This window comes from Maniola jurtina, chromosome 2, assembly GCF_905333055.1.
Source record: "Maniola jurtina chromosome 2, ilManJurt1.1, whole genome shotgun sequence".
NCBI classification, from domain to species: Eukaryota; Metazoa; Arthropoda; class Insecta; order Lepidoptera; family Nymphalidae; genus Maniola; species Maniola jurtina.
In genome coordinates this window covers 12,293,692-12,311,171 of record NC_060030.1, presented here as the reverse complement: position 1 = coordinate 12,311,171, position 17,480 = coordinate 12,293,692, and the positions used below count along the sequence as shown (strand labels likewise).

The 17,480-nt window shown below is 37.6% G+C and overlaps 1 protein-coding gene across 1 annotated transcript; it reads right to left on the bottom strand.

The window, feature by feature from the left end:
• Window positions 1–35: 35 nt before the first annotated feature.
• Window positions 36–15,180, bottom strand: LOC123878124 (putative phosphoenolpyruvate synthase). The gene is made up of 22 exons (XM_045925217.1): window positions 14,503–15,180; window positions 13,637–13,891; window positions 12,687–12,855; window positions 12,149–12,259; window positions 10,758–11,000; window positions 10,013–10,140; window positions 9,720–9,884; window positions 9,118–9,299; window positions 8,663–8,811; window positions 8,450–8,586; window positions 7,889–8,030; window positions 7,178–7,325; window positions 6,521–6,787; window positions 5,806–6,087; window positions 5,084–5,248; window positions 4,625–4,841; window positions 3,432–3,673; window positions 3,097–3,245; window positions 2,481–2,708; window positions 1,901–2,090; window positions 1,422–1,539; window positions 36–751 (listed from the first exon to the last, which is right to left on the bottom strand). The coding sequence occupies exons 1-22, from the start codon at window positions 14,612–14,614 to the stop codon at window positions 597–599; spliced, it is 3,954 nt and encodes a 1,317-aa protein (XP_045781173.1). The 5' UTR covers window positions 14,615–15,180; the 3' UTR covers window positions 36–596.
• Window positions 15,181–17,480: the final 2,300 nt, after the last annotated feature.

The window sequence follows — 17,480 nt, the reverse complement described above, 5'->3', positions numbered from 1 at the left end:
TTTATCATAAAATTGCAAATTACAAAACTCTCTTAAAATATGTACTTATTTAATAAATTAATTTATAAATACTTTTGTGCCTTCTTTCGTAAGAAAATAAGGAACAACGCACACATGCAAAATGGAGTCGAAGAATGGAGCGCAGAATCTTTTTGATAGAAACTCAAGTTGACCTTATTTACGTTACGAAAGTAAATAAAGAGCCATTCCACTTCTGCAGGTGTGCGTTGCTGCTTACTTAAAAAACAACTCTTAACAATGTACCCAACTTATGGATCATAAAATTGCTTTCTCAGATAAACTTTAGACTGAATATCTTTCGAACATCAGACATAACACTACAAGGTCTATTTTCGCTTACAAGACCTACATATACTTTTCCAAGCCTTAGTGAAGTTGTTGCCAAAAATGGTAAAGCAATTGTATGGATCCGTCTACAATACTTGGGATCACAAAACGACATCGCACCTCAGGCGATTCCCATACAAACCGTGCGTTATAGAATGTTACGATGCTATGTTGCCCTCAATCTGGACATCGAGCTACGGAAAAGCAACTAAATCGTCAATCGCTGATGCTAAAAGCATCGTGTCTGCTTAGGTATCAGTTTGGTGTTGGGATGTAACTTGCACAGTCTCGACAACGCCCTCCCTGCCGGAGAGTCGCACCGTGTCCCCCGTCGCGAACGCGGTGGTGGCGTGCGTGGCGCCCACGACGCATGGCAGCCCGTACTCGCGGGCTATCACTGCTCCTGGTGAGATAACGCCAGTCAGAGCGAGCAGCTTGAGCAGTAGATCGTTTAAGAAAGTACACGGGTCGCTCGAGCAGTCATTGTCATCTGCTCGTGCAGTCGTTATCTGCTTGAGCAGTCGGCAACGTAATCTTTGTGATCGATAATACTAGCAAGCAAAAAGACTTCTTTATAGTCATTATTCCTCATTGCTGAGGGTCGTGGCTCCTCTCCAATAATCACGTTCATCATAATGTTAGGAGTTCTCCTGGGATAATAATGTGGTGGGTTCCCAGATCCTTCCCTATACAACTCAAAGAGAACAGATTTCGATTCTTGAGTTATACAGTTATCAGATGTTAATGATAATAACCTGGACTGACGACGGCTTAACGTGCTCTCCGAAGCATGGAGGAAACAAAAAGGCTAAATTCGGGCCACCAAAGTCGGTCACCCATCCAGTTACCGACTTGGATGGACGTTGCTTAACAATCGCAATCGATTAATATGCGTTGTCACAAATAAGCCACACGTAACACGTCCCTCTCAAAATACTTTAGTATTTTAACCATCAATTTGGTGGTTAAAACCATAGACTTACAATTTTTTCCCTACGCTCTAAGCCTATGGTTAAAACTTATAAATTAAATCGGAAAAAGATAATAATGTGCGGGTGGCTTTGAGTACTTACCATGTGAGATCAGACCTCCTAGTTCCGTTACGATGCCTGATAACAGCGGAAAGTAGGGCGACCAACCAATGTCCGTCGAATTCGTTATGAGCACATCTCCCTGTTGTAAGAGGCTTATCTGTAAAAAAACAATGTATGCTTTGACAAACACTCATGGTTATTATATTGAAAAATAAATATCTAATGGATTTAGCTATCAACTTTAGTTAGAGGAATCATAATGATCGAGGAAATTAAAAGAAACTGAGTGAGATAATGAAGATCAAAGTGTGCTTCTTTCTCCACTCAAAGTTTTGGTCGGTCGAAAATGGGATAGTGACATTACACGACCGAGCAGCGTCGTATTTCTTGCTCTTATTTTAACAACCAGGGTGTTCTCTATTAGTACATTTTCAGGAAACGAAATTTTAAATAGATAAAGGGACAGTTAAGTTACGCTAGGGGTTTCGTGATTTCAATAATATTAGTTGTAAAATTACCTCGGAAAGATCTTTAACAACGCAAGCTCGTGCGATGACTTCTCCACCACACACTGATGTCGCTTGTAACCTCACTCCTCCAGCAGTAACTCTGGGTTTCTCTACCGCAAGAGGTTGTGGCCAGCCCTTGATAACTTCTGCGAATTTCTGCTTACACCATCCCGGATAATACTGTTGACGTTGGATAGCTCTGCAATTGATGAAATAAGTATAGAACACATTGGCTAAAGCTAATAAAGATCTATTGAAAATTTCAGTTTGCATCGCGAAAATTTTTAAGTTCATTTTATTTTATTCAATGAGTTACAAAAAATCTTTAACTTTAAATTGCAATCAGTACACAAACGCCATTGTTATACATGTTAACATGCTAAACAGCAATATTTTAAAAGGCACAGGGCGCGGGGAGTTACAAACTCTTAAAACTGGTGTATTAGACAACGTTAAGCCCTAAACTGTACAGTAACAGGCTAAGAACTTTTTAGAAAATCATTTGGAAAGGATATCCTTACATAACATTAGGATTCTGATTAATGTGACCTTTTCAAAATATATCACATTAATCAGATAAAATTCTTACTTTTTCAACAAAGCTGGATCCCTCGTAGTAATGTAATCTCTTAGTTCGTTAGCTCTGAAGAAGAACACCAGGTCTGGATGAGGCAAGTGCCAGCTCCGTGTGAGCAGTCGGCCGAGGCTCAGCGCTGCGAGGCGCAGCTTGTGCACCGCGAGGATCAAGTGCGCTTTAGTGGCCTCACGGTGACGCACGGCACGATGGCACAGCGGGAGAATCCATCGGAGGACTTTCCTAAAATTACATTTACCTAAGTTCCTTGCTGAATATAAAATATTAAAGCTTAGGATCTAAGATGTAATTATTATTAGAAGAATTGTGAAACCAACAATGATAGTTAAATTAAAATATGTGTGTTATTAGAACCCATCCATACGCTTCATTGGTACCGTATCGAGAGATCCATCTATGAAAATTGATGAAATTATGTTACAATCTTTAGATTGTATCTCAGTAATAAATAGACGACAATTTATTCTATTTTTGTTTGCACAATGCCAAAGAGCTACGGCAAACAACGAGCTTAGTCAATTTGCAAAATAAAATCTTTAGCCAATTTGACTAATGAGGAATGCACACAACAAGGAGTTGATTCACCACAAAATTAAAATAATGAACCTACCTTGTGCTTGATTTTTGAGGGGTTTTTAGAGAAGCAATGATTTCATCGCTAGTTTTGGCTTGGTGCTCTTCTTTTGATGGTTTAATGTGCATCAGCATTTTCATCAACTCTTCCGGCACCAACACCCACGGCTTTGTTGCGAGATCAAACTAAAATATGCAGAAGATATATTTTGGTAGCTCACTCTCGCGTAATATCATACTAGCTATCCAACTTGCCCCTATCAAAGGGGAGTAAAAGCATTACGACCAGTTGTAGATGAATATTGCATTAAATGACGATTAAAAAGTTCTTGTAAAAGTTTATTTGCATAAAAAATAGTTCTATTCACTCACTTCCATAATAGCTCTATGCCCGTGCTGCTCCAAGAACGCACAAACATCGTTGTAGACATTTGGCAAATTGTTTGTAAGCCAGTCCATGGCTGTGTTTGGATCTTGACTACGGAACTCCTCCAGTTTGCCAGAATCTTCCAACTTGCTCGCAAGTTTGGCCAACGCGTGCGGCACCTCCGCGGACAGTACGTCTCCCGAGCTGAGCAACTTGCCGATCTCGTAACAGAGCTCAGGTGAGAAATCTATGAATTATGCCCAGATGAATCTATGTATTCGCTGCATCAATTCATATTATTTTTTTTTTTCTTTATATCTGGCTTTACTCTGATTAGCCAATGTCAAGTTTGTAGTTATTTTCAAGTTATTGAATCTATACAAGTATGGACTCCGTCTGTGCCGGCGCCCGCCGACATACGCGCGGCGCCTCTTTAGAGCGCTTCCCAGTCAGTTCCACCACCAAAAAACACCAACTAACACAAAAACCATCCACTCTTAACAAAAAAAACACTCCAAACAAGCACAGCACGCGCGCCAGCAAACGCCATCACAGACGAAGTCCCTATATTATAAAAATGAATGTTTACGTGTTTGTCCGTTCGTTCGTTACCGATGCATTCGCGCATGGCGCATCCGATCGAGTTGAAACTTTATATAGCACTTTCTCTTTATTCTGATTTCTGACATACTTGCAGAGTTCTGTTGAGTTCTGATCAATAAATTTTTCTGCACTTCTTAAAATAATTTTTCAACCAAATTGGAGCATAAAACAAATTCATGCACATATCTAAAGCTGCACTGCTTGCGGTCATTCATCTTGGGTCGTCGGCGCTGCGTGTGCGCTGCCCGCAATAAAAGACTTGGTCAACACCAAGCGCGCGTCAAGGCGTTCATAACGTCACTTGAATTATTTTGGACGTCGAACAGACGCTAAAACATCATCTCAACCCATTATCGGCCCATTACTAAGGACAGATCTACTCTCAAAATGATATGGGGTTAGGCTATAGTGTACCGGGTTGACCGAATCAGATTAGCAGTCTTCACACACATTTGAGAACATGGTTAAGATCAGGCGTACAGGTTTCCTCACGATGTTTTCTTTCACCGCATGTGATGTTTAATTGGTTAAAACACAAATAACCCGGGATTGAACCACGGATTCACTGAATCAGGCTATCACCACTTGAACATACCTGATCTATTTTCCAACAGCACGTTCATAGCTATGAACTGCGTAAAAGTGCTCGCGGAGGTGGTAATGCCATGGTTTCTGGTAAACCGCATCATATCTTTCTCCGCTGTAACTATATTACTAAACAGTTCCAGTGGGGTTTCTGAGTCAACATTCAGGTCCATCTTATTTACACGCTCGATTGTATCGTTCATTATCCATTTTGTAATGATCATGCTCTGTAAATTATAAAAAGGTGGTACATTCATTTCATTCATACAGAATTAAGAGTAATATAAGCCCTTTCACAAAGTTTTCGGCAAAAAAGATTTTAGTTGGACAAACCTTTACTTTAAAATTTTTGTGCAATCGAATAAGTAGGTACGAGATAAATACGAGAATGTAAAACGCTTTCAGGCATAGGCTTAGATATAGATATTAGATATATATAGGCATAGAGTTAAGAGTATCTCACACATACCTTTACCATATCTAAAATAGCAAACAACTTGTCGGTAAACTGCGGTTGTCTCCTGTGTAATGCTGTTCGGAGGATGTCGTCGTCGGCTACCTTGTGCCCGTGGATGGACATCTCCAACATGCGGATGTTCATGTCGATCTTCTCAGGGAACCGTAGGTACAACGTCTGTAGACATAGGTAAACATTAACACAACCTCACATAAACGTTTAAACTTTCTAGAGGAAGGCTGGTGCAGGTAAGTATTTTTTTTTTCTTAAACCAGAACACTCCCAATAATACTTGTATTTCAAGGTCTTTGAGTGTCGAAAATTTATTAACTATTCAGTATTTTATAAAATAGTATTATTAAATCTATTTGCTTGTTTTATTTAGCCATTGCCCTATGAAGTCGATTTGATCCTGAACGTTCACCACAACAAGGAATTCCAGTTTGAGGTTGTAATTTCAGTCAACCTAATTTGTTGATAAGTATTTTGAACAATTAAAAAAATCGGTCAAATGCGAGTCAGACTCGCCAAGAAGGGTTCTGTACAAGAAATATTCTTTTTTTTTAATTTTCATGGCCGCTACTCTGAAATCTTTAATATATGTTAATATTTGTATTGTGTTTTGCAAAGACACTGACATGGATCGGTAACTTTAATAATTGAAATGATATGATTTAATTTTATTAGCTTTATTTGACACAATCATAACTGTCTACTTGATAATATTAACTTACGTTGTATAGAGCAAGAGCGCATCTATTGTGGGTGATCATAATTTTCTTGTCATAACCGTCAGCAGTCACTACCATCAATGTCGCGATACCTTTTTCCAGAGGGCGATACACCATATCGTGAGTCAGCGGAGTGACGGGCTTAGGGAAGACCTCCCCTGTGTTAGCGAAGGTGACGAGTTCGTCGTCCGACATGATTGGGGAGTCTAATTCATGCAGCAACTCCTCTTCCATCCATCGTTCTAGGGACGTGATTGGTCGCGCTTGAAGAAGGAATATCTCGCTCTGTGAAATTCCAGCCTTCGTAAAATTAGAAGTCTGCCCTGATTGTTTAATTTTTTATATCCCTAGTTACAAGAAATAAATAAAGAAATAATCGGGCAGTACCTATCTACTTGCCTTCCGAACAAATAACGATTTTTTTATTGCGAATATTATTGAAGGCAAAATGGAGGGAAGACATGATAGAGAAAGGCAATGGGCACGTTCCACTATGGTCTCTACTCCTCACTTGAAGTATAATTTTAGAGGAAAGAGTTATCACGTTCAATATGGTCAAAACATTATTCTTAAAAGAAACAAAGGCTATCCTTGGAAAACAAAATAAGAAAGGGGTTTTTATTAATTATAGGCAAGCGCTTGACCACAATCACACCTGACGGAAAGTGAAGTGATGGTAAATTTAAAACGATATGTAGGCTAATATAAGTATTCTTACGTCTTTTATAGCCCACTCAATATCTCTTCCTGCACCCCAAAGTTTCTCTTGTGATACAGCAATTTGAGCAAGTTTCAAAATCTCTGATTCCGATAAACATGCTTTGGTTCGATCAGATTCGGGTACGCTTTCCGAACTAACACCATCGCTGCTCGTGGTCACTCGATGTGTTTTGGAACCTAGCTCGACCTTGGCAATCGATAGTGTGTCGTCTGATCCACGCTTTACAATAATTGTGTCCGGCTCCACCGATCCAGATACCACACTCTGCAAATTCAAATGTCAACAGTTTCAAATCCCATTCATCAACATCCTCTAACATAAAACAGAAAATTCTACTGAACAATTCTGGTTTTAGAGATCAGATAACAGCCAAATTGAAAAAAGTCTTTGTACAGGAGACTTTTCAGGTAAGTATTTTGAGGTATTTAGTGAAAATCACGTACTTTTCGCAATGCTAGCAAAAACTTAGCGTTATATTATACTACTTTAACACAATCCAATGCCAATAACCATTTGCCTTATCTTGTAGTATTAGTATCTTACTAAGTTATTAGTAATAATAATAATCATCAGTACTATCACCTGTCTTCATTTTTGCTAGTGTTCTGATTACACCCCGTATTATATATCGTTACACCTCGAGTCTCTACTGACCTCTCCCAAGCCATAGTTGGCTGTGATGAGGATCCTCGTTGGGTCGCCATGCAGCGGGTGTCGGGTGAACATGACTCCAGCCACCCGCGGTGTGACCAGCGCCTGCACCACCACTCCACCACCACACATACACGGCTGACCATTCTGCCTGAACAATACGATTAATCTCTAAAGACATTTGAAATATTAGCCTTGAAGGCTTGTAGATATGGTTACTCACTGTTTAAATACAAGGTTATAGGCCTCTAATACTCTGCAGACTTTTGTTTTTAATTTTTCAGCAATACATTTTTTTTTTATGTAGCGCTTTAATGAAATTAATACGAGTAACTTGGATTCTTTAACAGTTTTCGCTAAATGATGTGTAGGGTACGAAACGAGGTCTCCAGGTGTACTTGGGTGAATTTGTCTACCTGTCTGTCCGTCTGTTAGTCGAAGCCCTTATAACTTGTAAATTAATGAACATCATCATCATCATCATTACCATCATCAACGCATTATCGCCTTCTCACTGAATGAACTTCAAATTCACAAATAATAATATGTGAATTTGATATGTGAATAAATAATAATATGTGAATAAAACGTTATAACCTTTGTTTGAGGGAGGTGCTCGGTGCTCATAGAAGCAAATGTGGATAATATTAGGTACACGTGGTCGCAGTTCGGGGCGAACTACTACTTACATATGAACATAATATTTAACTTTACCTGCGGTAATAAGCGCTCGTAAAGGCAAACATGGACGCCCAACACTTCTGCACGGCGCGTATGACGTCATCGTCACTCGCACACCCCAATATTGTATCGTTTTGCCCGGCCGCCGACAGTGCCTCGCTGTCTTCGCCAACCGCTGGTAATAAATGAAAATCATAAAGGCCAGACGTCCACTGGCAAAAAACTTCCCAAGTTTCTAGCAGAAATCTGCTTTTGGCACTGCGTATACAGTTTCGGCAAGTCAGTTCGTACAAGTTTTACTAAACACTTGCATTTTTTGACATTGAAAGCAAGTTCTGCGAGAATACTTGTCATTGGACACTTTGGTCAATCAAAGCTTAAATAATAAGTACATAATCTAGCGAAGGACCTTAAATCCAAGCAGACGAAGGAATCCAAGAAGACACTGTTAATAAGTATTATATAGCCAAATAAGGGCAAATAAAATTTCAAAGGGATGTTACTCTTAGGTCTATCCCTATCCATCCTTTTCATTTTAAGAAGAATAATAATAATAATTATTATTACGTTCAGTATGGAATGCATTCACATTACCTGATGATCTTACTGCAAATCGCAATTGAGAGCCATATTTGTTATCTGTCGCTTTCTTCCGTAGCTCATTCAAGTGTTCTAATATTTTATTTTTAACGTCTTCAGTAATTTCGGTTGTTACAAATAAGTTAACTGCTCTGAAAATTAATATAATTAGTATAATTTAAATTATTCAATTTATTATCTAAATAAAAAAAATGTTAAAAAACTCACTTGTCACATTTTACTTTAAATGTACTCTCTTTATAATTCTCATTGGCTTTCTCCATTTCGGAAATAGCGTATACCAGTTTAGGATTGTTCTCCAGTTGTTGGTTTAAAGCTTTGCTAGTCACGCAAAAACCGGGTGGAACGCAATAACCCTAAAAATAATAAATACTTACAATTTTCATTTTATTTTAAAACTATTTACAGGCAAGATCTCTGTTCTCATTTAAATTTTTTATCCTGTAGTTATATAACCTAGATAAAATGTCAAAAGTAAGAAAAACCATACAGATACCCAACGCTTCTAATATTTATGAAAGGGCTGGCCCTGTTGATATTATAAAATAAATGAAAAGCAAGTCTTGTTACGACATAATAACTGTGCATTATATATCCCGGGTTACGTGACCAAGTGAGCTCAGCCTGGCCAGACAGAAAAAGAAAGCGCTACATATATTTACCTCTTTTTCTTGCACTGAAGCCAGAAGAGCAAGCGAAGCTCCTTTACCCCCCACGTAGTCGGTACAAGTAGCGGCAATAGCGTCAAATGGCAGGCAATAGCCTACCTCCCCTGCTTCTTTCTCGTCTAGCCATTTCAATGCAGGCAGTGGAGTGATATTAGTTGGTGTTGCAGATTTGGTTTCTACAAAGAAAAGCAGGTCATGTGACCATTTTTTGAAATGAGGCCATTTTGAATATTTTTATGTTTATTATTTAAGTTTTGTCGCCACAGGATCACAATATGTTGCACTCTAGCCTGTGGTTTTGCAGTAACTTCACATTTAATTTAGTTAAGTATGTTAGGTTAGCTTGCTGGCCACATTTGGTTTGGCTTCTGTGACCATTTTCAGCCAGATAAAATATAACAGTTAATTTTGCAAAAATGTTACAGACGAAGATCTTTTGGTAGTTATTTCTTAAAGTGGTGCTGATTCCAATAAATTCAACTTCCTAAATTCAATAAATTTGATTTGAACACCAAAGAGTAAACTGTAAAGTGACCTATTAAATTTCTGCACTAATTTGATAGTTTACAAAATTAGTTTTCAACTTGTAGACCTACCTAACCTATCATATCCCAACTCAAGGATCCCTGTTCCATGTTCTCCGTTGATTTCGACAGCAACATTCCGATAAAGTAGTTCTTCTTTCTGTGGAACGCCACTGAACGTATGCCCGCCTTCCTTGTTGATCCGAAGTATCACTTTTAAAGTACGACTATTTGATGCTGTAAAGATATAACGATTATTGACAGGAATTTGAAAAAGTGTCTGAACTTTGCTCTAGATCTAAACAAAATTATTATTTTCAATAAAAGATACGTCTACCTACTTGATGGAAAAAATAAACACTCACTGCTTACGTTTATGGTGTAAGTATTTGGTATTTCAGTGCCACCCTCGCAAAAATCAGACAAGACCAAATCAGTTGAGGTTATGCTTTTCACCATAAAATTGGGAAACCTCACGTTTCCTGAAATGCATCTGTAAGAAATAAGTACTAGGCTGCAAAATGTTAACAGAAGGAATCATACAATAATTTATACCTTTATGCCCTACTCACTGGACTGTATTCTGTTTACTTCTACTTTAATTTACAAAACTTGACAAAATTGTGGGTGAAGTTGGCAGGAGGCTCAAAACGCGCCTGTTAGCATTTGAATAGGGGAATTTAATTAATTAAGTTAAACATATCGAATGAAATAGAATTAAGAATAAAATAGAATTTTTTTTCAAATAAATTTTTACAAGTATCTACTTTTGAATCGTCAAATGCATCAACCACTGGCTCGGAATGCCTTTCTTACCGAGAAGAACAAGCAAAAAACTCGTATTTAAGTAATAACTATGTTTAAGAAAAAGTTAGTGTTTTGTTTTATTTATTGGGAAACAAGACTTAAAAAAAGGAAAATATCTCTAAATCTAGAGCCTCGATAGCTCGACGGTTGAGGAGCGGACTGAATTCCGAAAGGTCGACGGTTTCGTTGCACTACTACCTGGTACCCACTCCTGGTACAAGCTTTACGCTTAATTGGAGGGGAAAGGGGAGTATCAGTCATGATTAGCATGGCTAATATTCTTTAAAAAAAATTGATACATACTGAGTGAAGTTGTTATAGTACGACAAGCCACGGATTTGCACCGCGGTACCATCGCTCGCTACCGCTGTAAGTGTGACGGATCGCCTCAGGGCCTTGCTGCCGAGAGACCAGCTCCGTTCCTTGGCTCCCCGCAAGCGAAGGTACTCGCTTTTGTGTACAGCACCGTCTGCGTCAAACGATTGGAAACGCCCTTGAATTGCTCCCCATTGCATCCAGCTACCAGCACCTTCGTCGCATTCGTTTCTAGGAATTAACAAGAATTTTAAACTATCCTATTTTTGTTCTTTCTGATTTGGTGGCTTTTTGAAGTGTCAGACCAGCAGTTTCAGCAACTTTTACTATTATTTTTACATTAAGCTAAACACCTGTTAAGCAGTTACTGACACTACCCTTACCAGCTAGATAGGTCTCTATTTAAATACTCGGACCTGGTAGCAGTTAAATCTTACTCATATTATAAATGCGACAGTGTGTCTGTCAGTCGCTAGCTCTTCGCGGCCCATCATTTTAAATGTTGACGAAATTTGGTTTAATAGCTTGATCCTGAGGATGGCTATAGCACACAGGATACTTTTGTAGGATTTTCAAAAAGCTAATTCCAGTTGGTCGAAGTTATGGGCATCATCTATTTTGTACAGAAGTAGCTTGCATCCCGTTTACGGATATAGGCTACTTTCTATCCCGAAAAATCGACAAGCACCCTTGGGGGTTTTAAATACCTAAATATTCACGAAGTCGCGGGCATCATCTAGTGTCTCCTAGAAACTACGCATACAATTATTGGTGTTACACAATGGTGTTACAGGATAAATCATAAGAACAAATTTTGTTCAAGGCATTCAAATAAATACGAATATGTCTACGAATTCATTATACAAGGTCCATTAATTTTTATTCGCTTCAAGAAAAAATTGTTGTGATTCAGATTTAGATACATAAAAGAAACTGACTGGCTCAACTCACGGTGTCTAGAAACGACGTTTCGATGTGACTTCGCTCTATAATGTAGACCCCACAACCAAAGGATTTGGATTAGCCCTCCCTAGCAATTTTTACCTGGTGGTAAGTGATGATGCAGTCTAAGATGAAAGCGGACTAACCTGGAAGGGGTATGGCAGTTTTTCATTAAACCCATACTCCTTTGGTTTCTACACGGCATCGTACCGGAACGCTAAATCGCTTGGAAACTAGGCTTTGCCGGTAGGGTGGTAACTAGCCACGGGCGAAGGCTCCCACCAGAACAGACCAGAAATTTAGAAATTATAAAATTCCAAACCCCTAACGGTAATCGGACCCGGGACCTTCCACTAATAAGACCACAGCGCTTACCACTGCGCCAGGGAGGCCGTCAAAAATACCTACTTTATAAATTGTTAACAAGAAATATTTACAGCAATTGGGGCCAACCGCCATCTTGCCAAGGCTCCAGAGCCATAGTTTCTGCCGCGAGCTGAGTACTCCAGTCCTCTGGGTGTCGCACGACGCTCGTTGCTGAAGCCCATCTAAGACAAAGACAAAATAGATTTATGTGGAGATGCATTTCTTTTGAAGGGCTACAAGTAAAGGGTTTACACAGGGTGCGAGGCCACATCTGAGCCCTGATATGAACTATAAATCAAATCATTCTCTATATGAACTATAAATCGAATCATGGTCAGGCACCCCTTAGTTTTTTTTAAACACATTTTGCTTTTTATCATAGTTAATAACAATATTTACCGCTCTTCGGTAAAGAAAATTCATCGTGAGGTGGTAGAATTTATGTGCATCATTTAAGTTGAGAAATTCTGAGATAATTTGAAACCCTCCATCCTCTTTCATTCATCATTCCTGAGAGACGAGGCCTTCGACTTCCAGTGAGCATTAATGCTTAGTAGGTGCTACGATCGTTTATAATGATTGAAAATGGGTACGGTTTAGTGAGCTTACATTAGATTAAACTTAACGTGTTGCGTAACGTTATCGCCCACTCGCGTTAGAAGACCGTTGTAAATAACCCTTAAGTTTGTTTGCGATTCCAATATCTGTATCTTTAATCCACCAGCGCTCCATCCATCTTGCGTATGGACCCACTCAGTGATGGCTGTTTCTGGATGCTCTGTAAAAATAAGTTTTGTTGATTACAGCTCAGCTCCTGTTAATAAATTAAGAAAGAATGACAGAATTCGAACGTCGAAACACTACATGTCGAAACAGCGTTAAAATAAAATGGACTTTATAACCCTTGTTTTAAAATTAAGTTTGTCCATTCGATACATCTATAACAGCCAGCGCTCCATGCGAAAATGTTGCGAAAATATCATCAGTGGTAGTGAAATTTCAACTTTTGTTTACATTTAGGTTCATTTTACATTGACGTTATTGTTTCTACTCTCGGATTCTATCAACGTTGGGGAGATGCATGGGAGATGTAACTTGTTGTGTCTAGTGGTCAGTTATGAAAGGCATTTAACGCTTAACTGAGTAGGTTCCTGAGGTAGTGGAGAGGTGCGGGAGGGTGACAGTTGTCACAAGTTTACGAGACGCTGAGCTCTCGCGTCAGGTCATCACACCCTTCTCGCACCGCTCGACTACCGCAGGAACCTAGTTGTTAAGCATTTTGCCTACAGTCAAAGTCAAATCATTCATTCAAATTGGATATCACTGTCATATTGTAAGAAAATGATGTAATGGTGATAATAATTACGTAAACTTAAAGCTAAAACTACGAGGGTCCCAAACGCGCCCAGGTCTGAGAAGAGCCGATAACAAACTCAGCCGGGTGTTCTTTTATCATAACTTTACGAAATCACTTAAATTTATTGGCATCAAAACTGTTTGGCAGCTCATTCCCAAGCTTTCTTATCAGGCATCTTTCTTTTCTAGTCAGGTAAACTTACGCGGCAATTTATATTTGGTGCCATCTTGCAATCGGAGGTGCACAACAACTTCGGCGATGTCCTTCTGACCGCACAACTTGCGTATCCTCAACAAGAGCGAAGATCCATCCGAAGCTGAGGCTCGTAGTGTGATATCATCCCAACCCAGCTTCTGGTCTCTATAGGGGGCTTCGCTTATTTGGCGTAAAGGTAATTTCGACTTCCAGCGTTTCACAGCAAACCGGGCCAAGAACAACTTAAGTGGATGATTCCACCCTGTAAGACACCATATAGGCGATTCAAAAAAAATAAGTACAGATGTAGTTCTAGTCTTCCTTAACCGTGAAAATAGCGAGTAATCCGAGTGGAAAGACCAGAGATTTCTAAAAAACTTGTACCTATAGTCGACAGGTATACTTCGTGTTTACTTTTCTACAATAATAATTTTGAAAAATGTATGTAGAGTAGGTACCTACTGTATCAAATCCTAAACGTAAGACATTATTATTATCTTCTTATCTATGTTAATTAGGTCGATTAAATTATGAAAGGTAAATCGTTTAGCTAAGTGCCCTTTACTTACATAATTATTGCAATCATAATTTTGTACATTATGGATAACTATTTACTTAGGTGTCTAAGTAGTTAAGTAAGGAGGTACATACTTATAATATGTTTTTGAAAATCGGTTCTAGCACTACTTAATTACGAGTACTTAAACACTTCTTATTTAAGAGCTCCTTATACATAGACATCACATTTCGCTCACACAGCAAAAATATAAAAGCGATCACCTAGGTCTAGTCTTCAAACCTTAAATGGCTCTTCAGTATGTATTTGCTTAGTCGTTAAGTAACAAATGAGTTTCTAAAAGAAAGTAGACTCACCCGGTTCTCGATAATGTCCTTTCCTTTTCGTCGGCTTTCTTATAAACAAGACGTAAAACAGTACAGCGGCTGTAAACACGCCGGCTTGGAGGAGTACATCAAACAGATCCATGTAATACTTGTAAATTGATAAAATCAAATGTTTGTTGATAAATTACAATGAACGTTAGGAAGGACAAAACAATAGAGACCGATTATATTATTATGCACCTTATTTGTACCCGCACAAGACATAAATTAACAGTAAAAGAACATGTATATGGTACTGGTATTTATATAGCTAATTAGCATCGTATACCAGACATCCTAAGAAATAAAAAATATAAGGAAAAATAGATTGCAGGTTATTTCAATCACAAATTGATTCACACAACTGCACACCGGAGCACACTCTTTATAATAAATTAGGTACGTTACGGTATCAAGGGCATGCGACTCAACTATAATATCGAGTCAGTAATCAGTAGTAGCGTATCGCCGTGATTAAGCCGAAATTACACAATAATGATAATAAACATAACTCTAGGGTTCCGTACCCAAAGTGTGCCAACAACGGTACCCTATTATAAGTCTTTGCAGTCCGTGCATCCGTTTGTTTGTCTGTCAGCTGGCTGTACTTCGTGAACGGTAATAAGTAGAGATTTGGAATTTTCATCAAATATGTATTTCTATTGCCGCTATAACTGTTATAATAATTACTTTATACTATTACTAAGTATTATAACTGTTATAATATTTCAGAACGTTCAGAATGAAAAAAAATGTTATTTCTTGTATGGTACGGAACCCTTGTCGCGAGTACGACTCGCACTTGACCGATTTATTATAGTTATCTTTTATTCTATATTTTTTGCGATTTTTTCTTTATTTCTTGCGAGTTTGACTTTGCTCAGATTTATGTACGACACATATTATAATATTATCTCGTTTTAACTCTATATCAAGTCTAATAAAATACGTTTGTCCATTGTTCTGAGATAACGCATGATACCTATTATTATTAATTACCTCATAAAACGCTATACATATTATAACTTTTAGATCTAAGTGGTGGTCATAGATATCATCGCGACGTGATTAAACCGAAATCTGAGTGATTTTGGTTTAATCACGTCGCGTCGTAATTGGCGTTGACCCTGATTTCTGATGTCTTTCTCTCAACTAGGGTATCTGCATATTTTTTTCAATAGGTGCTATAAAGCATGGAAGATAAATTTCAAATTTAAATTAGGCGGCTGAACAAATTTAGATAAAATTTTGCAAAATTTTGAACTTATTTTGCAAAATTATTGAATTTTAAGTTTATTTGTAAAGTGTCTTGTCGCCATTACCTACTATAACCAGTTATTTGAACACTACGTAGATACCTATCCTCTCTTAGGTGCTAACACTGGGGTGAAGTTTCTAATAGGTTTATTATTGTCACGTCCTAGAGGAAGATCTAGAAAAATAGATTGGCGTCAGAAGTGGAATTCTGTTATCACTAAACAGCCTTTCAACATTAAGCTAGGTGAACACGAGTAACTTCTAGATCTTTCTCTAGGACATCACATTATTAATCGATACTTAAATAAAATAAAGTTATTAAAAATGTAAACATTTTTATTTAACAATGAGCACAACCCTATACGTACCCTCTGGAATGCGTATCAAATACATATAAAACAATATCAATACTACACCAATTTAAAATCAAACAGTCTTTAATAATAAACATACTTTTTATATTATACTCGTAGGAAGAATGAGACACTAGATTTAAACAAATGAAATAGTATTATTGCAGTGAAGCAAGAATGCGTTAACCTGCAAGTCTATGGCGTAATTCAGTGGACATGTAATTAAGTTGTGTAACTATACAGTAGGCAGAATGCAAATATAACTAACTGTCTTTCTGCAGTACGCAGAATCCAATTACATATAACAACTGTCTTTCTGATTTGTTTAGGTAACTTTCATGATTAATCGAAACGAGACAATAAAAGTGATGACTACTTGTCGCATCGACAATTGTCAAAACTGATGATAGGTTTAGGTAAGGGAAGAGAAAATAATGAGAATTATAAAAAAATTTACGTGCGGATTTTGACGAATGTCACGAACGTCCAAATTCAGAACAAAATTTGGTTCTATATTTATACGGATTTGGATTCCTTCTCATCGCTCTAATCGGAACTCAATTTGGAACGTCACAAACTTTAGAGATCCTGCTTGAAAAGATGTCAAATAACATCACAAAACCCCTTAGTTACGATTTCAATGTGATAGAGAATCAAAATTTCATCATGGAAAAGATGTGACAGATGGCAGAAATATTCTATTATTATCTAATGCTTCTTCACAGCACCATATCAAAGAGGAATCAAACCTCTGATCCAGCACGATGAGAAAACGCACCACTGAGCCAGTCTATTAAAATAAAAACCGATTTCAATTAGATTCGAGCCCAGCTTAAAAATAATTCATAAGCTAAGTAGTAGCGTCTACACCAGCTTAACTATTTTGAGTCGTGTATATTAAAACAAACTTAATTTCATTGCATCTAATTTTGGTTATTGAAAATGAAATTAACAAATATTTAAAATAGATAATCACACTTTCATCAAAAGATTCATCAAATTGTGTTTAAGTACACAATTTATATCATTTATACTTTGACATATGGTAAAAATAAATTAATTTCACGGTTCACATTTTCATTCATATCATTTACAAAGTTCGTATCTAAATTAAAATTTCACTATGAATTGTATAATACGGACCAACAAAACGAACTTATATGTTAAGTAATAATTTAATAGCTTCCAAAGCTTCTTTCAAAGTCCCAGATAATTTACTAAGGGCCGAAATTTATAGTAATAAATCCTATCTTTAATCCGTTGATAAGTTACTAGGCGACGTTGTTACTTGTAATTTTTTAACAAATAACAATGTTGCTAAGTAACTTATCGAGAGATTACAGATAGATTGATTATTAT